The 26,023-nt window shown below is 51.7% G+C and overlaps 2 protein-coding genes across 9 annotated transcripts in view; both read right to left on the bottom strand.

Annotated features, from left to right (window-relative positions):
• Window positions 1-946: 946 nt before the first annotated feature.
• On the bottom strand, window positions 947-21,383 carry KCNIP2 (potassium voltage-gated channel interacting protein 2). Of its 7 annotated transcripts, none has more exons than XM_070432450.1 (10): window positions 21,055-21,378; window positions 5,288-5,383; window positions 3,620-3,718; window positions 2,862-2,986; window positions 2,388-2,457; window positions 2,145-2,215; window positions 1,915-2,022; window positions 1,641-1,745; window positions 1,445-1,507; window positions 947-1,167 (listed from the first exon to the last, which is right to left on the bottom strand). In XM_070432450.1, exons 1-10 carry the CDS (start codon window positions 21,125-21,127, stop codon window positions 1,120-1,122), a joined length of 858 nt encoding a protein of 285 aa, XP_070288551.1. In that variant the 5' UTR covers window positions 21,128-21,378; the 3' UTR covers window positions 947-1,119. The 7 variants fall into 7 exon arrangements, with proteins under 7 accessions (XP_070288551.1, XP_070288547.1, XP_070288548.1 ...); XM_070432446.1 differs by having other exon boundaries at window positions 3,620-3,673; window positions 21,055-21,377; XM_070432447.1 differs by having other exon boundaries at window positions 3,620-3,673; window positions 5,298-5,383; window positions 21,055-21,142.
• Window positions 21,384-22,990: 1,607 nt separating this feature from the next.
• Window positions 22,991-26,023, bottom strand: part of ARMH3 (armadillo like helical domain containing 3) — a 151,548-nt gene continuing 148,515 nt past the window's right edge. For both annotated transcript variants that reach the window (XM_070432442.1, XM_070432443.1), the window contains exon 26: window positions 22,991-24,620. In XM_070432442.1, coding sequence (XP_070288543.1) covers window positions 24,528-24,620 — 93 coding nt within the window. In that variant the 3' untranslated portion in view covers window positions 22,991-24,527. The remainder of the gene's footprint in view (window positions 24,621-26,023) is intronic.

The raw sequence follows: 26,023 nt of genomic DNA, 5'->3' as shown, positions 1-26,023 counted from the left end.
GGCCCTTCCCCTCAGATCCTAGCTAATGGGACAAGCAGGTATATTAAGGAGTGGCAGCATGGCAGGGGTGCTGTTGATGATATGGGACCTGGTTCCTATGATTCCTGACTTCTAGGTGTGTTCAGGGGCATCTCTGGGTAGATTTAATAGAGCAAGAGGCGACACTAGATGGGAATTGGGGAGGCTACCTGGGGGGTTGAACTAAAGCCTGGGTAGATCAGATTCTAATGAATGCCCCCCACATTGGGTGTAGATGCTATGCCTGCCTCCCTCCTTCCCTTTTCTTCTAATGCATCCACTGGGTGGTCCCTAACTCACTCCATACTGAACCTTTGGCAGGAATCAGCCAGGACATCTCCCAGCCATATTCTTCTGCTGCCACCATACAAACAGGAAGGAAGGAGAGAGAAAAATTCTAGGGATGAGCCAGACTTCACGATCCCAGAATCTCTTGGCATACTGAACATGGTATGGAAAATTTCTGGGGTGTTTCTAAGGAGCCAAGGTCTTCTAAAGAGCCTGGAAACTCATATTCTGGTGGCAGACCTGTGGAGCTCAGAGTCATAGCCTTAGCTCTCACCATCTCTAGGCCTTTCTGCTTTACACTCCAGCTACTTCCTAGGACTTAACCACTGCCTGAAGCCTGAGAGTTCTCCCTTGTCCCTCTCCTAGGGAGCTCTCTGAGGCCCTGGTCTGAAAGGCCAATCAGTGCCAGGGACAGAGCAACCTGTCTGAGAAGGGAGTCTTAAGGAAAATGTTTACGATATCAGGGATGGGGGAAGCACCATAACAGGAGAAATTTTGTCTAGTGTTGTGGTTTCTAGAGTGGGGGTTGGAGGTGGAGAACCACTTAATTCCTTCAGCAGGGGCATCCTCAGCACTGTCAGGGAGGGAGTGGGAGCTGTTGGGAATTGGGAATACCAGCTGATACACTCTGCCCACTCCCTGGCTCCTTCGGCTCCAATGATCTGAACCACTGAATCCCCAGGCTCTTGGATTCCTACAGGCCCTAGGGCAGGTCTAGGGTGAGGAGAGAGCTAGGAAGAGAAAGATGAGGTCCAACTGGACTAGGGCTAGAGCATGGCCCCCCCAGGACAACTGACCCCCTCTCCTGGTGAGCTAGATGACATTGTCAAAGAGCTGCATGGACCTCATGATGTTCTCATCCTGTAGCCGTGGTGTGAGAGAGGCAGATTGGAGAAAGAAAGAAAAAGAGCTTGTCAGAGGCAGGGAGAGACACTGAGTCATAATGAGGACATTCAGAAACACAGAGAGGCAACGAGGAAGGAGACACCCAGAGAGACCAGAGGTGAAGAATGGCAGGCCTCCCCCAGTTGTGAAGGAACAGGATTGGGAGTCAGGGTGAGTTAAGGAGCCTTCTACTATATCATTGAGTTAGGCCCTGAGTCCAGACCAGGGAAATGTGGAGGGTGGGGACCTGTACCTTTTGACAAGATTCAATGAATTCCTCAATGGTCACCACGCCATCCTTATTCCTGTCCATCTTCTGCAAAAAGGTAATTGGGAGGGAGAACAGAATGGATGGCAGGAGAGAGGCAGGTAGAATTCAGGCAAGTTCCCTACTGGGACCTCACCTTCTCTTCACTCCAGGACCCTCCAGCCTACCCAGTCCCAAGCACCTGGAAGAAGCTCTCCACATGTTCTCTTGGGGCCTCCTCTCGGAGTGCAGGATACGTATACTTGCCCATCATGTCATAGATGGACTTCATGATATCAAGCATTTCCTGTTAGACCAAGAAAAAAAAAGGATCCCTCTTCAGAGCCTCTAGCCTCCAAACCAGGAGGCCGAGGCCCTAGGCAGGCATCACCCTGCTGGTGATGCCTATGTGGGTTACATTTCCTTCCTGTGGGCCTTTTACACCTCCCCTCCAGCTCTTCAGTTGCCTTGCACACCTCCTTGGTGATGCAGCCGTCCTTGTTGAGGTCATACAGGTTGAAGGCCCAGTTCAGCCTGTCATCTATGGTTCCTCGAAGGATCACTGACAAACCAGCCACAAAGTCCTGGGAAGGAGGCAGGGGGAAACATGTCTTTAGACATCCTTTACCCAACCTCCTCTCTGGGTTTGGCCTATACATTCTGCCCTGAAGCCCTAGGCCTCCCTGCCCCACCACCTCCAGCTTACCTCAAAATTGACTGAGCCATCATGGTTGGTGTCAAAGGCATTGAAGAGAAAAGTGGCATATGTGCTAGAGTCTGCAGAATATGTGGGGATCAGTAAGCTTGACTTCCAGACAGCAGAGGGCTTCCTATCTCTACGGGATTCCCCAAACACCTCTTATCATTGGCATTCCCAGCCCCTCCAGAACCCTCTCCCCAACTCAGCCTAGAGATGAACAGCTGCTTCCTTGCAGGCCTGTCCCCTCACCTCCTTGAGGAAAGAACTGGGAGTAAATCTGCTTGAAGTTCTCCTCACTGACAATTCCGCTGGGACATTCCTGGGGAGGGGGGAGACCAAACTGAAGACAGAGACAAACCCCCTTCTACTGACTCTTCTTCCAGACCCCGCTCTCCTCCATGCCTAGAGAGTCCCAGGCAAGGACAAAATCTTCATGTCTCCCAGAGGCTCAGCATGCAGCTTTTCTAATGGGAGGCAAGACTTCTCCCAGGACACAAATAAAATAAAATAAAAACACAGAACTAACCTGACAGTCTGGTCTGCCCATCTCAAACAGGCCAGAACTCCGGCTAGAAGTTCGGCCTGGGAGGGGAGGAGGAGGGGGTTCTCCTTGCGCCTCCCCTTCCCTCTCACACCCCAAAGCCTGGCCACCTTCCGAGAAGTCCTGGATAGGCCCCGCCTCCTGTCCCACCCCTCACCCAGTTTGGCTGGCCTTGCACTCACGTTCTTGAAGCCTCGGTACAGGACCTGCAATTCTTTGCGAGTGAACTTGGTTTGCTCTTGCAGCTGCTCCAGACCCTCGGGCCGGTGACACACGGTGGACAGTTCAAAGTCATCCTCCACGCTGTCTGCGAGGGTTAGGGGGGACGAGGGGAGGGAGAGCCGAGCCTCAGGCCCGGTCCCCACAACCCTTCTTCAAAATCACGGACCCATACATCCCCCTTATCTCCAACTCCAGAGACCAGCCTGCCAGTTCACTGGACCTCACGCCAAGGACATGAAGGCAAGGAGAGAAGACACTGGTCAGCTTCGAGGTCTATCAGCCCAAGGCCAGTGCCTGGTCCCAGAGCCAGGGATCCGACCCGTCTCAGGCCCCTGGGCCCTTGGTTCCTGGTTGGAGGGAAAAGCCCCAAGCCCATCTTCATCCCAAAAGGGGTTGGAGTAGTAAAGACAGGTTCAAGCTCTGGGACTTCCCGCACCAACTCAGATCTGCCCAGTCCCAGGCTTGCCTTTTTCCAGATCCTTCCTTCCTACCAAACCCCGCCTACCCCAGCCATGCCTGAGCCATGCCCCGCCCAGCTCCAGCCAAGCCCCATCCAGACCCCACCCCTGCCTCCGCCCTGGGTAAATCTTAGCCAGGGCCCCACCCTCGGCCCCATCTCAGTACCCTCCCCAGCCCCCGACATCCAGTCCCCAGGCAAATCCCCCCACCCCGTGCTCCCGGAGCCCCCGCCCCCGCCCCCACCAGGAGAGTAAGTCACCTGGGTCCAGCGGGCGGGGTCTGTGGGGGCGTAGGGAGGCTGGGGCAGCTAATGCTGAAGGGAGCGAACTGTCACCGAGAAAGCTGAAGACCCGGCCAACTGCAAACACACACCTCACTCCTCACACTCACTGCAAATCTCACAGACCTGCGTGTTACAGTGCGCACACCCAGCCCCGCACGCAAAAGCACACATGACGAACGGGCACAGACACATGAAATGGACCCCACGCACACGTGCCTGTCCTTTTTCCAAATCGATCCCCACGTGGGATCAGGAATCAAACAAACACTCAAATCACCACAAGACGGGCCTTTAGAGCTTGCAGAATGCAGCACGATCCTATGCCCTGGACAAGGCCCCACTGAAGAAACAGGCCTAAGACAAAGGGGGACCACGCAGCTGGGAACCAGGCTGCCACTGGAAAACCCAAGCATCCTGGCATCTGTGGACGGAGCACTCCATTCGCATGGGCGACAGACATCTTGACAACCAACACATGCCCAGGGACGCGACAGGAGGCCCGAGTGGCAGACAACCCAGCTAAGCCAGGCACAGACCTGCACAGCCGCCTGGACCCGCCGCTGGCTCAGGCCTCAGCCCCACACACCGGCCACGCCCACACACAGGCCCCACCCACAAGCAGGCACCTCCCACCGACATTCAGGCCACGCCCCCAAACTGGCCACCCCCACAACCAGTTTCTTCTGAAAGAGGTAGCAATGCTTGCTGCTCACTCTGTGCCAGCCAGCGCCCACCCTACCGACACTTGGACACACACACACACACACCCGCTCCCCACACACCGGTCCCATCCCACATTGGACACACACACACACACACACACACTCCCCACACACCGGTCCCATCCCACATTGGACACACACACACCCGCTCCCCACACACCAGTCCCATCCCACATTGGACACACACACACACACACACACACACACTTCCCACACACCGATCCCATCCCACATTGGACACACACACACACACACACACACTCCCCACACACTGGTCCCATCCCACATTGGACACACACACACACACTTCCCACACACCGGTCCCATCCCACATTGGACACACACACACACACACACTCCACACACACCAGTCCCATCCCACATTGGACACACACACACACACACCCGCTCCCCACACACAGTCCCATCCTACATTGGACACACACACACACACACACACACGCTCCCCACACACAGTCCCATCCTACATTGGACACACACACACACACCCGTTCCCCACACACCAGTCCCATCCCACATTGGACACACACACACACACACTCCCCACACACCGGTCCCATCCCACATTGGACACACACACACACACACACACACACCCGCTCCCCACACACAGTCCCATCCCACATTGGACACACACACACACACACACACACACACTCCCCACACACCAGTCCCATCCCACATTGGACACACACACACACACACACACACACACCTGCTCCCCACACACAGTCCCATCCCACATTGGACACACACACACACACACACACACACCCGCTCCCCACACACAGTCCCATCCCACATTGGACACACACACACACACACACACACACCCGCTCCCCACACACAGTCCCATCCCACACAACAGACCCCGCCCCGGAAGTACAGGAGCAGCACTTGCTTTCACTGACTGAGGGCAGGGCTTGGGGCCCGCAGCATGGCAGCAGCTGGAGGAACCGCTGCTTCAGCGCTTTTTTAGTAGGCCCTGGAGGGTGGCCTGGGAAGAGAGAAGACCCCAGGAACGTACATTAACCCCCACTGCCCCTCCGTTCCCTTTCCCACCATCACAAATTAACCCCGGTTGGGGGCGGGTGTTGGGGGAGAATTTAGAGGAAATGGCGAGGGTAGCTGGGGCTGGGTTAGAGGAGCCGAGTGGGTTTCAGAGGCATGGAAAACCCACTGAGGCCGCTCGGGCACCTTGAGTCGTGGGATGCAGCCGGGGACTGCGAGGCAGCCGGGGGAAAGTAGCACTGGCTTCAGTGTCCGCTGACCCAGTGCCCTTGCCTCCACTGTTATGGCTGAACCTCTGAGGGAGATGTCCAACCCAAGGATTGCCTGGGTAGGAACTCCTCTCTCTCACACACACATTCAGACAGGCATGTATAGTGACACATAGAATGATAAATCACGGAGTAAAGGATGCCATACAGTGACAACCTGATACCCAGTAACTCACACCCAATGGCCTAATTAAGCAGGCTTACACACACACACACACACTGACCTAAAATTCCTTAATACAAACAAACAAATGTGACCTAGGAAAACATATACATGAGGACCTCTACAGGCCACCTTACACACAGCATGATCAAACCACACAAAACACACAAGGACCCGGGGACATCATGACACAATGTGTTAACGACACACTAAGACCTTATAATATTACGCCACATATCAACGTCACAATGTCACATCCCGTTATCATATTGTGATGTATGTGCCCATGGCACCCAGATACCTAAGGCTGCACCTCACCCACAGATTCCCTGTCTGTCCTGGATATGCCCACCTTTCTGTTCCACAGCTCCTCATTCCAAGGCACCAAATCTTCTTACCAGTGGAACAGCGTTCCTCATCAGCTGACTCATCCACCCTGAAAGCATCCCTGCCCAGTCCTTTCTAGTATGGCTAACTCTTTGAAGGGGAAATGATAGCAAAGGAGGCAATAACAAAACTTAAGGTGAGTATTTTGGTGTAAGGTGGGGCTATACAGAGCCCACCGATCACCATTCGTCTCCCTTCCTCTTATTTACGCTCATGTCCTACAGCTCTAATTGCATCCTCAGGCGACCCTCCACATTCATGTGTGCCTGTCTTCCAACTGCACCCACCTCCAGACTCCAGGGCCAGAGTCCACAGGTCCTGGTGCAGACACCGAGGACCCCAACGTCCTTTGGTTGTCGGTTACTTGGGCATCCCAGCTCCCACACGGGCCCTGCCCTCCCAAGTCAGTCTCCATCTTCAGGAGGTAAGTGCTAGAAGTTATGGCCTTCTCCTCCAATATGTCCTCTCTCCCTCCTCCGCAGCAGGAGCTATGGAGAGGTGGGAGGGAGGGAGTGGGTCGGCTGGGGGATCGATGGCAGCCTGGCCCCTGGCCCAGGACTCCATTAGCCTGGACTTTGGTTTCCCGAAGCCAGATTGCACCTGGGGACTTTGGTGGTAGAGTTGCCACCAGGCAGGGGAGGTGGGGATGGGGGTAGGGACTCCCGCCCTCTTCCAACCACCACCTCTTAGCACATCCTCCTTACCTGCTCCCAGGACTCAATCTCCTCCCTCTAGGCTCCTCTGAAGGTAGAAAGAGAAAGGGGCTGCCTTCAGCCTAAGGGATGCTGGGTTCCCTAGATGACCCCTCTTCCCACTAAATAGTCTAAAGGGGGTGGCAAGTTAGAGCCCAACTGATTTCATCTTTTTAAAACTGGATGAACCCTCATTCATCTAGGACCAATTCCTGTTCCCCACCCCATCCCAATAAATGCAGCAGAGGATGGAGTTTTTTGCTCTTACTGAACACTAGAGCAGGCAATGCATGAACCTTCCTTTTCTCCCTAGCTCCTTCCACATCTCCCCTGCAGTCTTCCTATCATGGTTCTTGCTTGTTTTCCCATCCCTGGTGGAATTGGGGAACAGCCATGCTATGAAGCTACACAGCTCTTGCTGTAAAGAGGAGGCAGAGGCCAAAACACTCTGGGGGAGGCAGAATATGTCCCCTCCCTACCTCCGTTATCACTCTCCCCACTTGACTTTGGGGTGGAGTGGAAAGTTGATCTCCCACTCCCAGTGTCTGCACCCTGGAGACCATTCTGCCATTGGATCCTGAAAGGATATGGGGCTTAGGAAGCAGGGTCCCAATCTGACCCACCCCCCACCCTCCTGCCAGAGCTGACCTGTGAATGTTCCATTCACAGTGTTCCTTCTCCTGTCCCTCCAGAGCCCATCCCCATCCTAAGTCTTGGGTATAGAACTGTTATATTATCAGGGAACTCTGGGAACAGCCACACCCACAATCTGATACCCAAAGAGGCTCAACACATACGCTGTCCTCCCAGGCACAGTCACATCTACCATCTGACAAAGCCACATACTCTCTCACTTTGACACATTAAATCACATCCCTGTCACAATACACAGGCTTACATTGTCACACTTTTGTCCTTTCTCATCACACACATGAACACACACAATCATATCCCCTGTATCTGTCACCCACTGAGTCCACAAACACTCTGTTACCTATACGTGCAAGGATCGAGGTGTGGGAATCACACATCTTCAGAGCCGTTGTGGACCCCTGACCCCAAAAGGGACTCCCCAGAAGTCTAGTGTTATGTCAGGATTCCCGGAACCTCCTTCTTCTACCCCAGATACCCCTGCTTATCTCCAGACCTCTCCTCCTATCTCCCAGACTTCCCTCATCTCCATACTCCAGTCCTCCTGCATTGCACCCTTTATCATTTCTCAAACACCTGTCCACTGGTCTTCTCTCTTCACCTCCCAGTCCTCCAGATTCCCTCCTTACCTCCCCTAGATGCCCCACCACAGAGTTCCCGTCTTTACCTCTTCCAGATGTCCTGTTCCCCAAGCATCCCTCCTCACCTCCCGGAGATGCCCTATCCCATCACTAACCTGCTCACTCCTCCTCCCAGTCACAAAAGTCAGAGTAGCCCCTCCCCAATGCTGCAGGCGCTGTCCCTCCAGCCAGCAGCCCAGAGCTGCCCAGGCCCCTGGGTTACCTTCCAAGGAGACAGGCTCAAAAAGGCCAAACTGCTCCAGGACCTTGACAAACAGAGCGAGGACCACAAGCACAGCGACCATCTCCAGCCCTTCCAGGTTTATGGTGGGCCTGGGGCATGGTCCCCAGGCTGAGACTCAGCAGGCCTGCCAGCCCTACTCACACCACCTCCCCCTCAGGCTCCCCATGGAGAGTAGGACTGCCGGCAGCCTCCCTCCCCTTCTTCTTCCCTGGATCTCCTCCCTCTCCCCACCTCCCTCACCCCGCCCCTGCCCCACTGGCCTCTCAGCCACAGCTTCTTCCTCTTCACAGGCCACTTCAGCCTCTAGACTGGCATCTTCTTGGGAGCCTTTGGTGTGAAGGATATGGGCCAGGCCAGGCCAGAGGAGGGATACAGTGACCTAACTCTGTCCCCAGGACAGCTTCCCCCAGACACTCTGTGGCTATTCTGTGCTAAAGGGAGGGGGTAGAAAGAGGAGCTGTCCTTAGGGAGAAGGCAGGGAAGGGCAGTGTGAGAAATTACGAGTAAGTAATAGATGTATGGGTCAGAATATGTTATGGGCGTCTGGGTGTTTTCTGGTGTGTATATTCCTGTGTTTGTCTGTATGGAGAATATGTGTCTGTGTGCTTACACCTGATTATGCACCTATCTGTTAGGTGTGTGTCTTGTGTATAGGGGTATGTGACCTGGGTGTCTATGGTGTGTGTGAGAGAATGTATTGAAATATTTCTGAGTGTGTATGGGTGTAAGTGTCTGTGTTTCAGTAGACTTATGGGCTGTGGGTCTGAGGACTGGTAATATGGATGTGTCCTATAATTAGGAGTACAGGTCTCTGGTGGTTGTGTAATTGTATCTGCATGGAACTGTATGAGAATATAAGAGGGAAGAAAGCAGTGACCTCTCCCGCCCAGAGGACACTACCAGCATCGATTGCGGTTGCCATGGAGACAGTGGGGGGTGGGGCAAAGCGTTCTCTTCCCACTGGCCACAGACAGGAAAATTGAGGCCCAGGGAGGGAGAATTAGGTCCAATAGCCTGGGCAGGAAAAAAGTCTGCAAGGATAGAGGCCTTAGCCTTATCAGGACCTTTTTGGGAGGAGAGTTATTGCACCTGCCTTTGGGACAAAGAGTCTCAGTTTCTTGGGAGAGGAGGAGGGACTGTGCTCTTCCCTTCCTCCTGACTGGGGCTCCCTAAGCCCTGCCTGCTCCTAGGGAACCATTACTGAGCAGATGGAGAAGCCCAGGGTAGAGAAATCTGAACCAGCCCAGGGGACCACCCCCACTGCACCCCCTGGAACATTCCTGGAACTCCTCCCCCATCTTCCCAGCTCCTTCGGGGTCAGTGGTGGTGGTGAGTGTAGGGGTGGGGAGAGGCCTGCAGAGCCAGAAGACTAGGGCTGCTGAGTTACTGCACAGCTGAGTAACACTGAGCACTCACTGTGTGCTAGACAGAGTTCTATGTGCTTACAGACACTATCATGCTGAGTTTTCACAATAAACCTGTGACAGCAGTAGGATTATCCCCACATTACAGGTGGTGAAATTAAGGCATAAGAAGGTAAGATCAGTATCAGAGCCTCAATTTTATTTTATTTTATTTTATTTTATTTAAATATATATATTTTATTGATTTTTTTACAGAGAGGAAGGTAGAGGGATAGAGAGTTAGAAACATCGATGAGAGAGAAACATCGATCAGCTGCCTCCTGCACACCTCCTACTGGGGATGTGCCCGCAACCAAGGTACATGTCCTTGACTGGAATCGAACCTGGGACCCTTCAGTCCCCAGGCCGACGCTCTATCCACTGAGACAAACTGGTCAGGGCCAGAGCCTCAATTTTAAACCAGTCTGACTGTGAGCCTGCTGCACTCTAAACCACCACACTACACTGGCTCCCTTCTTAGACAGCTTGCCCACCCAGGAGGCCCAGTTTAGGATGATGGACCCCAGAGGAAGCCCTCTTTCGGGGTCCAGCTCTGGAATGAGTGTGTGACTGAGCCCCAGTTGTGGGGTGGGACTCCATTTGAGTCACTGATCTGTAGTTCTACAGCCCACCACTGGGGGTCAGGCCATATCTTACCCCTTTGGCTTTCCCCGCAGCCCAACATCCCAGGAAGGTGTTGAAAGGAGGGCAGGAGGGTAGCACCCCAGGCTTGATCCTCTGCTTTCCCTCCTCTCCTCCCCCAAGAAGAAGTCAACTCAGGGACTGCTTTCAGGTTCTCACACTTTAGAGATTACAGATTAACAGGTGAAACCAGCAAACACCTTCCTGTCACAGTCCAAATTCCACATCTGGCATTTAATACCCTCCCCTTACCCTCATCGGCAGATCTCTTTTTCTTTCAGCCATTTGGCCTCCTCACTGTCTCCCAAATACACCAAACTCGGTGCTCTCTCTGTGCCTTTGCTCCTACTATTCCCTCTGCCTGGAATGCCCTCCCTTCTGCTCTCCTTCGGTCCTACAGTTCTTACCTACCTTTTGGAGACATCTTACATTTCCTTCCCTTCAAAGCCTCCAGCCCTCAGCGGACTCTCAGATACCTGAATTTCTACTGAACTCAGTGTTGGGCCCTCAAAACTCAGTACCTAATTCTGGAATATATTAGTGGGAACAATAAAAGGAGGCAGCCTAGCATACTAGGTAATTGTTAGGTTTTGATCGAACAATTGAATCAATACCCCTCCCCGGGGAACTGGCTTTTCAGGCCATTTCACTATGGACATTCCCTTTGCTTAGACCACATCTCACTTGCTGCGACCACATTCCATTATCTCCCCTCCGGGTATGCATAAAGAAGTCTCCATCCAGAAAAAACCCCGCCAAAAGTCCTTTAAAAGCCGCTGACTGCTGTCACTGGGTGCTGGAGCCATCAGGCTCAGCCACCTGGTGTGCGGATGATTGAATAAATTCGTGATCCCTCACCCTTTGGGCCTCGTGCATTCCTCCTTTGGCGACCTAACAGTAATAGCGTGGGCCAACGTGCCAGACTGGGTTCAAATCCCAGCTTTGCCACTTAATTTAATTTGCAATTAAATGAGCAAGTTCTTAACCTTTGTGTGCCTCAGTTTCCCATCTCATGTTTGCTGGTTGGAGTAAATGAATTAAAAATGGAAAACTGATAGAATAACTCCTGGCACAGAGTAAGTGCTGAAGTGTTTGTGACATTTATTTATTTATTTATTTATTTATTCCTCACCCGAGGGTATTTTTCCACTGATTTTTAAAATATACTTTTATTGATTTCCGAGAGGGAGAGAGGGATAGAAACATCAATGATGAGAGAGAATCATTGATTGGCTGCCTCCTGCCCGCCCCCTACTGGGGATCAAGCCCACAACCAGGACATGTGCCCTTGACCAGAATCGAACCTGGGATGCTTCAGTCTGCAGGCTGATGCTCTATCCACTGAGCAAAACCAGCTCGGGCTACATTAATTTTTAGAGAGAGGGGAAGACAGAGAGAAACATTGATGTGAGAGAAACACATCAATTGGTTGCCTCCGACATGGGCCCTGACCAGGACCTGGGCTGGGAAGGAGTCTGCAACTGAGGTACATGCCCTGGATGGAATCGAAACCAGGACCCTTTGGTCCACAGGCTGATGCTCTATGCACTGCACCAAACTGACTAGGGCTGTGACTGTTATTAATAACATGCCACTCCCCCCTTATATTTCTATAGCTCTTAACAGTTCACAAACTGTTTCCACATTGTTCTCTCAGTGGCTTCTCATGACAACCCCATGAGGTAGGCAGAGTGATTAGTGTTGTGCCCTTTTTATTGATGAGTTAAACAAGGCCCAGAGAGATAAAAGGACTTGCTCAAAGTCACCTCCTTAAGTGATGCAGATTTGAACCCAGATATTACTGGATTAAACCTGCTTCCTCAACTAAATTCCAAGTTCCTAGAGGGTGAGGATGTTAAAAAAAAATTGTATAGACAAATTGAATGCCAGGCTCTGAGTCGGTGCCTGTGAAACAAAGATGAACCAAACAGGACTCTGGCTCCCACTGGGCAGGGAGAGACAGCTCACTGAGAGAACTACAAGCCATCTATTCATTCAAAAAATATTTGTTGCCCTAACCGGTTTGGCTCAGTGGATAGAGCGTCAGCCTGTGGACTCAAGGGTCCCAGGTTCGATTCCGGTCAAGGGCATGTACCTTGGTTGCGGGCACATCCCCAGTAGGGAGTGTGCAGGAGGCAGCTGATCGATGTTTCTCTCTCATCGATGTTTCTAACTCTCATCTCTCTCCCTTCCTCTCTGTAAAAAAAAAAATCAATAAAATATGTTTTAAAAAATATTTGTTGCATGCCTACTACATGGTAGGAACTGTTCTAGGCAAGCCATGAAATGAGCTATAGTAAAAACTTTCTAAGTGGGAGGCCAGGCAAAACTTGGAGAGGTTATTTTTTGAGCTGACTCTTAAAGGATGGCTACAATGTCAAAGGACCACCATAACAAAGGGATCATTTATTGAGCACATTTTGTGTCCTGAATACTTTACATATATTACCTCACTTAGTCCTCATAATAAACCTGATAGATAAGGTCTATTATTCCTGTGTTTATAGCTGGCATGGTTAGAATGAGTAGTAATAAACCTATTTTTTTAAAAATATATTTTATTGATTTTTTACAGAAAGGAAGGGAGAGGGATAGAGAGTCAGAAACATCGATGAGAGAGAAACATCGATCAGCTGCCTCCTGCACATCTCCCACTGGGGGTGTGCCCGCAACCAACGTACATGCCCTTGACCGGAATCGAACCCGGGACCTTTCAGTCCGTAGGCCGACGCTCTATCCAATGAGCCAAACAGGTTTCGGCAATATACCTATTTTGCAGATGAAATAATTGGGGCTCAGAGAAGTGATGTTCCCAAGATAGCACAGATGATAAGGGATAGAAGAAAACTTGAACCAGGCCCTGGACAGTGTGGCTCAGTTGGTTGAGCATTGTCCCATGCACTGAGAGGTCATGGGTTCAATTTCCAGTCAGGGCACATGCCCAGGCTGCAGGCTTGATCCCCAGTAGGGGGCCTGCGGGAGGCAGCTGATCAATGTTTCTCCCTCTCCATTCCTCTCTCTCTAAAGTCAATGAAACAACAGGAACAAGACAGGGATACCCACTCTCACCACTCCTGCTCGACATAGTCCTGGAAGTATTAGCCATTGCGATTAGGCATCCAAATCGGAAATGAAGAAGTAAAACTGTCCTTATTCACAGATGACATGATATTGTACATAAAAAACCCTAAAGACTCCATCAAAAAACTATTAGACTTAATAAATGAATTCAGCAATGTAGCAGGATACAAAATTAATGCCAAGAAATCTATGGCATTTCTATACACCAATAATGAACTTACAGAAAGAGAGATTTAAAAAGCAATCCCATTTACCATCACACCAAAAAAATTAAGATACCTAGGAATAAACTTAACTAAAGAGGTAAAAGACCTCTACTCAGAAAACTACAGGACGTTGAAAAAAGAGATAGAGGAAGACATAAACAGATGGAAGAACATATCATGTTCTTGGATTGGTAGAATCAACATCATTAAAATGTCCATACTACCCAAAGCAATCTATAGATTCAATACACTCCCCATTAAAATACCAACGACATATTTCACAGACCTAGAACGAACTCTCCAAAAATTCATCTGGAATAAAAAAAGACCCTGAATAGCTGCAGTGATCCTGAGAAAGAAGAACAAAGTAGGTGGGATCTCAATACCAGATATCAAGTTGTATTACAAAGCCACTGTTCTCAAAACTTCCTGGTATTGGCACAAGTACAGACATATAGATCAATGGAATAGAATAGAGAACCCAGAAATCAACCTGAACCAATATGCTCAATTAATATTTGACAAAGGAGGCAAGAACATACAATGGAGTCAAGACAGTCTCTTCAATAAATGGTGCTGGGGAAATTGGACAGATACATGCAAAAAAATGAAACTAGACCACCAACTTACACCATACACAAAAATAAACTCAAAATGGATAAAGGACTTAAATGTAAGACGGGAAACCATAAAAATACTAGAGGAATCCAAAGGCAACAAAATCTCAGACATATGCTGAAGCAATTTCTTCACCGATACATCTCCTAGGCAGTGGTCGGCAAATTGCGGCTTGGCAAACCTCGGCTCACGAGCCACATGCGGCTCGTCGGCTCCTTCAGTGTGGCTCTTCCACAAAATACCGACTTCTGTGCATGGGCCACGAAGTTTCAATCGCACTGTACGTGTGCGCCCGCACGTGGTATTTGTGGAAGAGCCACACTGAAGGGGCCAAAGAGCCACATGTGGCTTGCGAGCCGGGATTTGCCGACCACGGTCCTAGGGCATTGGAAACTAAAGAGAAAATAAAGTCAATGAAACAAAATGAAACACTTGAACCAGAACAAATGATCTGCCAGCTCCCTCAGGCTGTCTCTCCAATGCATGTGGATATGGCAAGCAATCCTGGATGACTGACTGTAGCTTAGTCACCCAGGAGCTAAAAGTGATAAGACAAAAGGGTCGGAGTCCATGGAGCCTTGAATGCCAAGCCAGACTACTTGGATTGAAAGAGTTAGTACAGCATCATCTCCCTGACCTCTGACGCTGATTCACAGATGGACAGATTGACAACCTTGCAGCCAATTGCCCTGTCCCTGACCTTCTACTTTCCTCTCTCACTCCCACCCTCAACCTTTAGAGACCCTGACTTAGCCTTGACCCAGCCTTACAGGGACTCAAGGTCCTACATCGATCAGGCCTCTGGTGGGAGGGTCTGTCAGAAGTGAAAGAGTGAGTTGTTTTTCAGGTTCTCCCTTCTCCCTGCTCAGAGATCTCTCAAGTCCATGGCCCTGTGAGAAACCTGCCCAGATGTGTCCTCCTCTAGCACCTCTAGCATCCTCTAGTTCTTTATTCAAAGGAGTGAAGTCTTTTTTAAAAATATGTTTTTATTGATTTTTAATGTTTTTGTTTTGTTTTGTTTTGTTTTGTTTGTTTTTTGTTAATTCTCACCCGAGGATATTTTTCCATTGATTTTTAGAGAGAGTGTAAGGGAGAGGGAAAGACGGAGTAAGAGAAATATTGAGACACATCGATTGGTTGGGGCCAGGGATTGAGCCTGCAACTGAGGTATGTGCCCTTGACTGGAATCGAACCCAGGAATCCTCAGTCTGCAGGCCGATGCTCTCTCCATTGAGCCAAACTGGCTAGGGCTTATTGATTTTGGAGAGAGAGAAATGGAGAGGGAGAGAGAGAGAGAAATATCAGTGTGAGAGAGAAACAGATGGGCTGCCTCCTGAACGTCCCCCCAGGGATCAAGCTCAAAACTCAGGCATGTGTCCTAAGCCTGAATTGAACCACTGACACCCCAGCGCACAGGGAAACACCCAACCACTGAGCCACACCAGCCAGGGCAAAGGAGTGAAGTCTTAATGGAAGTGCTTCAGACAGAGTGAAGGCTCACGGGAAAACTTTCTTGAAGCATTAGGTGGGCCCTCCCTGGTTCTCTCAAATCTCAGCAGAGATACTCCTACCATTTAGTCATTCAGACCTCATGCGGGGACCCACCCTATGTTTCTGTCCCACTTTCTCCATCCTTCCTCCTCCAGTGAAGATCCCAGCCAGTGAAGATCCCAATCGTTCTCTCTCAGTCCCCCGGCTCCACTCTGTCCCAGCCAGGCCAGAAGACACAGCAGCCAGAAGACACAGCAGCCCCCAGCTGTATCAGGTGATTAATGAACTCCTAGGCCTTTGGGCTATTTTGGGGCCTGGAAGTCATGCCTATGATTGAGAACTGGCCCTGCCAGGCTCTAGCCATCTGTCACCGAAGACAGGCCCAAGCAGTGGGCTTGGGGGACGCAGGCTCCCCAAGCAACTTCTAAGTATGACTCTGGCTCAGCCCCATCTCCCCTCCTTCTGAGGAGCACAAGGCAAGGAGAGGCCTGCCTATACTCCAGGGGCTCAAGTGGATACCATGGAGAGAGCCAGAGAACTACAGGTTCCAGAACGCCCCAGGGTTAGGTTGTTTTGGGGAGGGGATGCTGGGTTTTCCAGGCAGCCCTAAGGAAACCCAAGTGCAAGTGTGTACAAATAGCAGTGCCAACATAAGATGCCCATAATCCCCATATCATAAATTCCACAAATCCCACACCAAAGTACAATCTTGTGAAGGCTGCAAAACTAATGTAGTGTGACTCAGGAACCCCCAGCCCAACTCTAAAGCATAAAACTCAAGTACATGCAGTTCCACTGTCACAGAATCCCAGGGATATGCAACCGCAGGGACACAGCCCCAGCGTTCACAACCCCACTGATGTACGCACAACCCCCTCAGTACGACTCAGAGAGACAAAACAGTGACATGTAATCCTTATGCCACACAAGTTTACCCACCCGTCATGCATGAGCTCACTAGCCGAGTTCATGTTGGTCCGGTCCTACCTGAGATTTTTTTCCTTTGGACACTCACCCCAGTCATCTTAAGATCCCATTAAACTAAACAATCCAGTAAAGGGCTGTGCATTCCCCCTGCTCTGCTGCAAGCTTCTTCCTTTTATCCCTGTGAGGTGTCCTGCCTCCTACATTCACCTGCTTGAAGCCCCCTCCTCTGCCCTCAATGAGAAGCCCTGCCCCCGCCTCCACCATGGGGAGGGACCATGATGCCCCTCTCCTTTCCTCCTTGACGACCCCTATCTCCTCCACCTCCTCGGTAAGGAACCCTATCCCTCCTCCACTCTGTCAGGGGTACTGCCCTTTAACCCCCCCTTTTTTGGAGGGATCCTGCTCCCTCCATCTGCGAGGGGCCCTTTCCCTTCCCACCCTTGTAAAGCTCCATCCCACTTCGCTCACTTTTTGAGGGGTCCAGCCCCTTCCTCCCTTCCTCATACCTGGCGACAGTGACCCAGTCACCAGCTGGTAGAGGGATCGTGCTGCCTGCCCCAAAGGGCTCCTGCACCTGCGGGGGCAACGGCTCATGATTCCGCTGAGAGCACAGTGGCCAAGCTCCGCCCCCAAGGCCGGGGGTGGTCTGGTCTCCGCCTTGTGGGCCCTGCGTGGGCGGCGCGGGAGGGCCGGACCCGCAGGACCAGGACCTCAGACAGCAGAGCCTCCTTCCACTCCAGGTCTTCTCCGGACCGCACGAGGGGAACTCGCCCTAGCCCTAGCCCCAGCATCTAGAGCACGGGACCCCAAAGTTCCTAGACTGAGGCTGCAGCGGAGGGGGCACGGGAGGGGGGGGGGAGGGGGGCGGGACAGCGCGGGCTCTCTTCATAGCCTTCTTTGGGAACATTTTCTGGATTTCTGCTGGGGAAGAGCCGCACCCACGGGTTTTGAAAAAGGAGTTGTGCGTAAATGAACCTTATCTTTTACTGCCCTTCTTCAGCCCTTCCTCTGCTTGTCACACCCTCCTCTTTGCATTTTGGCAGAGATATGAAGGGGTAAGAGGTGAGAGGACACAGTTGTCATGGCAACTTCCCACACTTCCATACTTCCTGGACCAATGGGGGAGAGAGCAGAAGGGAGGAGGAGGAACTGGCCAGTGTATTGGGCAAAGAAGAGGTGGCAGGGATGTGCCTCTACTGATCTCTCTCCTGGCTCCAAATTCCTTTCTCTCATAGCTGTTTGTTTGGTGTCCCTCTGTCCCAGCAGGTTCACAGATTCTCCCATCATACACTGACTGCCAGCCAAATGCATTGGGAGAAGCCCCCCTTTTTATAAAATATATATATATATTTTTTAATTGATTTCAGAGAGGCAGGGAGAGAGCTAGAAACATCAATGATGAGAGAGAATCATTGATTGGCTGCCTCCTGCACGCCCCCTCCTGGGGATGGAGCCTGCAACCCTGGCATGTGCCCTGACGGGGAGATGAACAGTGACCTCCTGGTCCATAGGTCCACGCTCAACCACTGAGCCACCCCGGCAGGGGGAGAAGCCCCCCTCTTCTCAGTCCGAGCCCTGACCTCTTTCCTGAATTCACTCCCATCCGGCTTTACCCAAAGTAAACCCTTTTCATTACGCACTATGCTTTCAAACTGCTGGGACAGAAGGGACATAATTCCACTCCTCTCGACTGGCATCCCGTATTTTTGTTTGAAAATCTTACGTTTACAAGGCAAGAGTCGCAGCCGAACTCCATGCAAATCTTGCCCTTTGATTTGGTAACATCCCCATACAGAATCAGCTCCGTAAGCATAGCTCCTTCAATACCACACGGGGGCGCCCCAGTCCGGGGAACAATATTTATGGCCATTAGGACGTGATTCCGGAGATTCCAGGCCCAGCGACTGGAGCGCTGGCCTTGGCCAGCCAGGTGCATATTCTCTCATCTTTTCCAGTCCTTTCTTTGTTTCCAGCTAGGAAAGGACCGCCATTGATCATTGATTTTTCCCACCCCGCCTCACTGCCAAGCGGCCCTGCCAGGCTGTCAAGACCAGGGGTGTTAGATGCGGGGCGGGGTGACTCTCGCCCTCCCCGCTTCCCCCAAAAGTCTTCTCGGTCTGCACAGGGAAGGTACTTTGGGAGGACCCGGCTGCACCTCTCCCTGAACGTTCTTCAGTACCGTGGACAACACTCCCCTTCAGGTTTCTGCTCAGGCATCTCTGAGCGCCCGGCGCTTTACCACAGGGGGCATTCCAACCCCATTTGTCTTCCGCTATAAAATAAGGCCTCCTTCGCAAGGAGAGATCCTGGTAGTCCTATTTCTCTTTCACAGCCGTGTGTAGAACTTTCTACAGAGAGGATGCTCATGACACAGAACATGATTCTTGATGCTTGCCAACATTTGACCTTTCTCTTGCCCTTGGGAGGTCGGCAGGCAGGAGGTAGTATTCCCCATTTCACAGATGAGAAAAGTGAGGCTCAGAGAGAGAAAAAGTCACACGTACCTGGTATTCACATTTCCATTCCTGCACCTTCTAATAAAAGTGCTTCCCCACCGTCACCCAATCAATCTGATTCACACAGCCCAGTGAGGAGGGGATGCTTCCATTATAGGGAGAATCAATTAAAACAGGAAGCAACACTGACTAATGTGGTGCTAATAAGGGCCCTGGGCCCTTACTACGCTCAAGGATCCTGAGATGAGGACAGCACAGAGCAGAAATAGACAGCGGGACCTTTGGATTCCATCCAGATCTGAGGCACATCTAGGGCACATCCGGGGCTGCCTGAGTGAAAGGGCTTCCCTTCTGTGAGTCTGAGCATAGGAACTAGGACCTCCGCAGGCTTCGTGAGTCGGAAAGACACATTCTAGTCCTCTACTCCATCCCTAAGTCTTAACCTCATTTCCATCAGGACAGACAAGGATCACAGCCTCCTTCCACCTCCCCAACTTGTTTCACACACAGAGGAGACACTCTCCCTCCTCATTTTCTGTTACAGGGTTTGAGCAGGCTGCACAATGAGAGACAGAAACGCACATGTACATGGAAATGTACACAAGGTGTCACCCACACAAACACATGGATCTGCCTCCCAAACCCAGGAATGTGCACAGGCACAGAGGTACTGGTCTCACATACCTCCCAATGTGGGAGAGAGAGGGTATCTGGGCAGCAAAGTGGTTTGGGGGACAATTATAAAGGGAGGCCACACGGCACCTCCCAGGCCTAGAGCTTCTTTCTATCTCTGGGTCTAGAGGGAGGCAAGAGAGTGCGTTTCCCTTTGGGTTTGGGTGAAGTTCTGGGAGGGCTGTTGTGTATCGAATGAGCTTCAGTTATAAGAATGATCTCTGAGTACTTTATGGGGGGTGGGGTGGGACCTGACCCAGCACTAACCAAAGCCCAGGGACAGGGGCCAGATGCTGCTCCTAAGAGCCAGGCTGGGTAGCTAGGACACTAGAGTTCCTCCTGGGTCCACCTGGGGGAAAAAGTGATGTGTACTGAAGATCTCCTTGTGCGCCAGGAAGCTAGAGAAGCAGCCAGGGTAATACGTGTCATAGACACTCACAAAGCTCCGCTGAAGACACCACCACATGAAAGTGCGCAATCTGCATCAAATGCCACTATAACCCACATAGTCTCACAATCACAAAACACAACACAACCCACTTTAACAAAGGCTTGCCCCAGGAAGTTCACAACATCTTACAAAGAGACATACCACCATAAAGTGAAGCCCTGACACTAATGGTAGTCACATGCAACTTCATACAGGATCACACACTCAAAGCACAGAGTTGCACATAGAACAGAAACACATGGTCAAACAACTTCATCAGTGCACTCGGTACTACATAACCTCACTCAAACATCTGACGAGATCATACAATCCCACAGCCACATACAATCATGCTCACCCTGGCTGTCACCAAGCCCAGGGCACATGGCAACTGGCTGTGGGAGGCGCACATATATATATACACAGATACACACAAAGAATGACAGGCACTCACGCACCTCCCACCAGAACCCTCCTGCCTTGTCTCCCCACCTGCCCACCTACTCTCCCCACCCCCAGCCATCCCCCCTCCGTCCGCCCCCGTAGGACCCAAGGCTTTGAACCTGTGTCCAGGGGCCCAGAACAGCCGGGAGGTGCCTGGAAATGGGGCAGAGTGTGGGTAAGGGCTTGGCAGGGTCAGAGGCTTAAGGGTTTGGAGGAATGGAATCTACCCTCCCTCCCACGAGCCCCGATCCACCGACTCACCAGTGAGCTGGTCATAGGATCCGTCCAGGTCTCGGGAATCGGACAAACTCTCCTTGCGACCCTGGCCCCGCATGGCCCCCGGCGACCCCCTCCCGTCCCGCCTGGGCTGTGGGAGGGGGCGCCGGGTGGCTGGGATAGGGCGCTCACACGGCGCCCCCTGGCGGCGAAGGGGCTGGGGGCCAGGAGAGTCTGGGTTAGGATTGAGTCTGGGGACCGGGAGGGGTCTAGAGCCCACCCAGGGGTCCCGGGGCAGGAGCGGAAGGGAGGCTTGGGCAGTAGGTGAGCGCAGAGCCTGAGGCAGAGCAGAGCTGAGCGCGGAGCCAGAGCCAGCCGCCTCTTTCCTCCCGCCCCCTCCCCGCGGCTGTCACCACTGCCTCCCCCCTTTGGCGCTGCCGGGATTGGCTCCCCCTACCCCCGCCCCCTCCTCTTTGCAGCTCCGGGAGGCACCCGGTGAAAGGGTGAGCTGGGAAGTGCGGGGAGAGAGACTGGCTCTCCAATCACACTACCCCCTAAACCCGAAACCCTGGGTTTTGGAGGTGGAAGAGAGAGCAGGGCCAGAAAGGCCCCTGTGAGGAAACTCCGCCCCCAATTCTCAGGCACTTTTCCCCTCTAAGCCAGCACAGGTCGGGTAAGTCTCCGTCCGAGTGCCGGTAGTCAGTCTGTGTAGCCCCTATTTTTCTCTGTTGCTCTCTTCCTATGTATGAGGTCTCTGTGCCTCCCTCCTACCCCTGCCCCCACCAGTGCCCACCCTGCTTGAAGGGGGTGGGGACTCAGAGGGGTCAGCGCCTCTAATACAGACTTTTCTCCAGCCAGTGGGCGACAATCCCCTTCTCTCTCAGCAGTACCCCAACCCTCATCACTCCAGGACTTTGGGCCCATTCATTCTCAGGGCGCCTTCTTTCCTGATCTAATGACCCCTGTTGGCCAACTGGGGAGAAAAGGAAAAGTGAAACAGGTCAGCTTCTCAAGACTTCCTTGCTCTTCTGTTTCTTCAACTTGCCTGGCCTTCTCTCTTCTATCACCTGCTCTGTCCTAGATTCCTCGTTTATCCATAAGATTTTTTTGCGGGGAGGGGTGGCAACTGAGAGTTTGAGGATCCAGGTGAAGATCCACAGTGGGGAATAAATGCTCTTGATGTGAGAGCCGCGCTCCCTCCCCATCCCCCTGACCCCCCACCCCCCATGAGGATGGAGGGGAGGGCAGTGTCTGGTGGGTCTGGATGGTATAGTGGCACTGTCCTGGGTAATCCTGCCTGCCCAGTGGCTCCTTTGGAGGAATGACCTGTTTAGACCGAAAGTTTCTGCTAAAATGACCCAACACGTTCAATTCCTTTCATTGGATTTAATTTCCAAACATTTGATTCAATTAACCCAGCAGGAATTAAGGTGGGAGACTAGGCATGAAAAGGGGACAAGCAGCCAAAGGAAAGACTGTCTTTGGGAGCCATGTCCTGGTCGTGGCTCTGGAGGGCCCTCCTAGACCTGGCCCAGACACTGGGGAATGGAGAGAGCATGGCAGATGCTTTGGAGTTCAGTTCTAGGAGGGGATGGGATTCCTGTTTAGAGTCCTTAGCATAAGGTGTATAGGCCAGAGATGGAAGGGCCTTGACATTGGAATCCTTTATGACTTCATGCCCTTGACCTGCACTTATTCACTTCATAGGAAGGACTAGCAGGGGTCCATAATGGGCTGGCTGCCCTCCTCAATACCGAGTTTGGAGATAAGGGGACTTTCTTCTCCCTCTTTCCATCCACAGGACTTCTCTGAACTGAATTTGCTTCCTCTGTGGCCAGGAGACTCCAGAGGAGAGTCTATAAGGATAGGCAGGGCCCCCATAGCCAAATGGGACCAGTACCTGGAAATTACCTTAACAATGTATTTGAGAAATGAGTTCTGGGTAAGAGATTAAGGAAAAAGAAAGACACTAAAAAGACTGTCCCATACAAATCAATTTTTAATCATTTCAGCTTGCCACCAGCTTCCAGCTCCAGTTCCACTAAATGCCCCAGGTTGAGCTATGCATCTAGTGAGCAGAGGTGACCCAGCTGCTGATCTCTTAATCTACACCTGTCCATGGCAGCATGTTGGTGGATTCTCTGGTACTGGATTCATAGTGCATTATCTGCCCAATGCTGGAGGCAGAACCCTGGTGCCAAGAGGGGGTTGGGGGGCCAGTATCCCTCCCTGGAAGTTTAAGTGGAACAGTAGCCAGGGAGGTCCCTGCACTCACTCCTAGACTCTTCCTGCGCTGCTTGCTCCCTGCCATCCTGAGGCTTTAGGAAGTGTTTTAGAAAGGGAGGATCTCAGAGCAGCAGCTACTTAGGAGGCAGCTGTTGGGTAGGGAAAGCCTCCAGTAGTCCTATGGAGGCCGTTCAGAGGAGAAATCACAGGCCAAATTCTCAGATGTCAGGAGTCTTGCCTGTGGCTTCACCCACAATGTGGGTAGACGGGATGGCCTCTCCATGATGCTCACCTGGCCTCTTTTGGATGGAGGGTACTATGCCCCCAGCAGGTTCTCTCCATCCTAGGCACCAAACCACACTAGAAACAGATCCCTCCCCAGAGGAAATTCTCAGGCAGGCTGGATGTAAACAACAGCCGGGTGAGGGGGTGGAACACGTGGAGGGAGCCAGGCAGAGGCAGGCAAGGCTCCCAGAGGAGGGGTGGCTAGGGAGGTGGGAGGCTGCTGGAAAAGGAACCAGCTAAGTAGGCACCTGAGGGCTCCAGAAAACCTGTCAATGTTTATTTCACACAAACATCCTAAAGACAGTTTAAACCAGATTTGAAAATGAAAAGCTAAAGTTGTGACCCTAAGGTGTGATGAGTCAATGGGTGGAAGGCAGGGGAAAGGTAACAGGTACTCCTGGTACCAAGAATCAAATCCAGAAAGTGATGGCTGGACAGCAGAGCACTGGGTGGATTCTAATCTTCAGTCTCCCAGATAAGTCAGCTTTGGATTTAGAAAACAGAAAAAGATACTCCATTCCTACCCTACCCTAAGCCTGAGCTAAGAGTCCTAATGACTGGACAGAGTGATAGCGGGGGCAGGGGAGACAGATTTCACGTCCAGCTGAGCCCCAGGCCAAAGGAAGCAGAATTAGTTCCACCTACATCTGAGAGTTGTCTGTTTTCAGAAGCCTTGGAGAGCCCTTGATCCTCAGGGTACTGGCATCACCCTAAGGCTTGCCCCAACAGCGCCTGAAAATTAGTCAGTAGCCTCAACTTGTAATTGCGATTAGAAATGTGAAGGGATGTCCAGGGAGCCTTCTCTCTGTGCCCACCCACCCCTCCCCAAATAAGATTATCCCTGGCTTGCCCCTCCTGGCCTCTGCTGTCCAAGCTCCCCTGAAGCATGGCCTTCACCGAGAGAACTGGGTGTCTGTGTTGTTCTCCAACCTTGGGGACAGCCCCCTCTCCTCTGACTCCCCCTCCAGCCCAAAAGCCTCATGGGTAAGGGCAGTCAGCGGCTGGTCTCAGGAGATAGTGGAGAACTCCTTGAGCAGGACTTCCTGGCTGAGTGTGTGGAAGGCCAGGTTTCTCCGGACGTTGGTGCTAATGGATCGAACCTGGGAAAGGGTGGGGGGAGATAGGAAGAACACAGGCAGAGAGAAAAGAAGAGAGAGTTGTTACAAACAGTAGAGGGCAGTGTTTGAGGCACAAGGCCAAGATTCAGTGCTAGAAGTTTCTCTCAGGAAATAAACCCTTAATAGCTATCATCCTGGAAGGCAAATGAGCAAACAGCTCGGTGATGGGGGAAGAAAAGGAGACTGGGAGACAGAAGCTCTCGTGGATGTGAGAGGAGGATCTGAGCACCTAAAGTGGTGGAAGCAGCACAGACAAGTAAGGACAGGGCAGGCCTTTGTCCTTGCTGGGCCTTGCACAGGGTGATGGAGGAGAAACTGATGCTAGTGGGCTCACACTCTGGAACTACCCCCTTTTGGATGCATTTCTAGTCTTCTCACTCTCCCTTTGTATTTATCTACCTTTTTGGGTTGGGAAGAATGTTTAGAGATGCAGGCCTTATCTGGCATAGATGACAGGAGTATGATCCATGGAGGACGATGACCAGGATCAGGCCATATGGCTAGTGAGTCCCAGGCCTGGGGCAGGACCCAGGTTTCTTAATTCCTAGTCCAGCCCTCTTTCCATACCACAAATATGCGCTCCTACTTTAGAGGAAGTCTGGAGTGTGCCCTTGCTGTGTCCTTCCTGCTCACCTCACATGTCTTCTACCCACAGACCCAGAACCTTGCAGGAAGTGGTGCCTGTGTCAGCAGGGAAAAGATGGATGGAAAAGGGGTCAGAGGGCCAAGCTGACTCTGGAAGGAGATCCATTCATAGGAAATAGATGTGAATGTTGTATGAGAGAAAAGGGGAGGAGGGAGGAAGGAGAAAAAGAGTGCGTAACTCTGCTGGGCCCCAAAGTCCAGGGAGTTTTCCTTCCATTTCTGCTTTGCTATGGGAAAGATAATGTAGTCGTCAGGCTGGGAGCAGAGGAAAAGGAGGCATGGCAAACAGCAAGCATCTCAAGCTCATTAGCTCCAACCCTACCAGACTGTCTCTGCTCCCCTATGCCAGAGGTACAGGTATAAGGAGAGCTGAGTAAGGTAGCAGCTGGTGTCAAAGAGCCTTGAGATAGAGCTCCTCTAATGTTCTCCTCCACAGCCATCTCCATCTCCCAATAACTTAGTCTCTTTGTTAAGTTGATCCCAGTAATTCTCCATCACCTTAAAGACTTGCCAACTACCCCATAAAAATACTCTATTTCCTTACACTAAAGGCTTCCCTTTTTACCAGCTAACTCAACCCAGAGTATGTCTTCCTCACCCTGGGGAAGTCCCAAATCCTGGAAATGTCAAGTTAGGGTCAGAGTTGGGCTGTGTTTAGTTCAAGACAGATGAGCTAAATAAAATCCAGAATCTTCATCTTGGACTCAGTCAGCAGAGAGTAGTAAAAGCTGGGCTGATGC

Source organism: Myotis yumanensis, unplaced genomic scaffold (assembly GCF_028538775.1).
Source record: "Myotis yumanensis isolate MYYU_CA2020_CCGP unplaced genomic scaffold, mMyoYum1.0.hap1 SCAF_13, whole genome shotgun sequence".
In the NCBI taxonomy this organism is placed as follows: domain Eukaryota; kingdom Metazoa; phylum Chordata; class Mammalia; order Chiroptera; family Vespertilionidae; genus Myotis; species Myotis yumanensis.
Note: the sequence above shows the minus strand (reverse complement) of the source record. Positions and strands in the feature narration are given on the sequence as shown.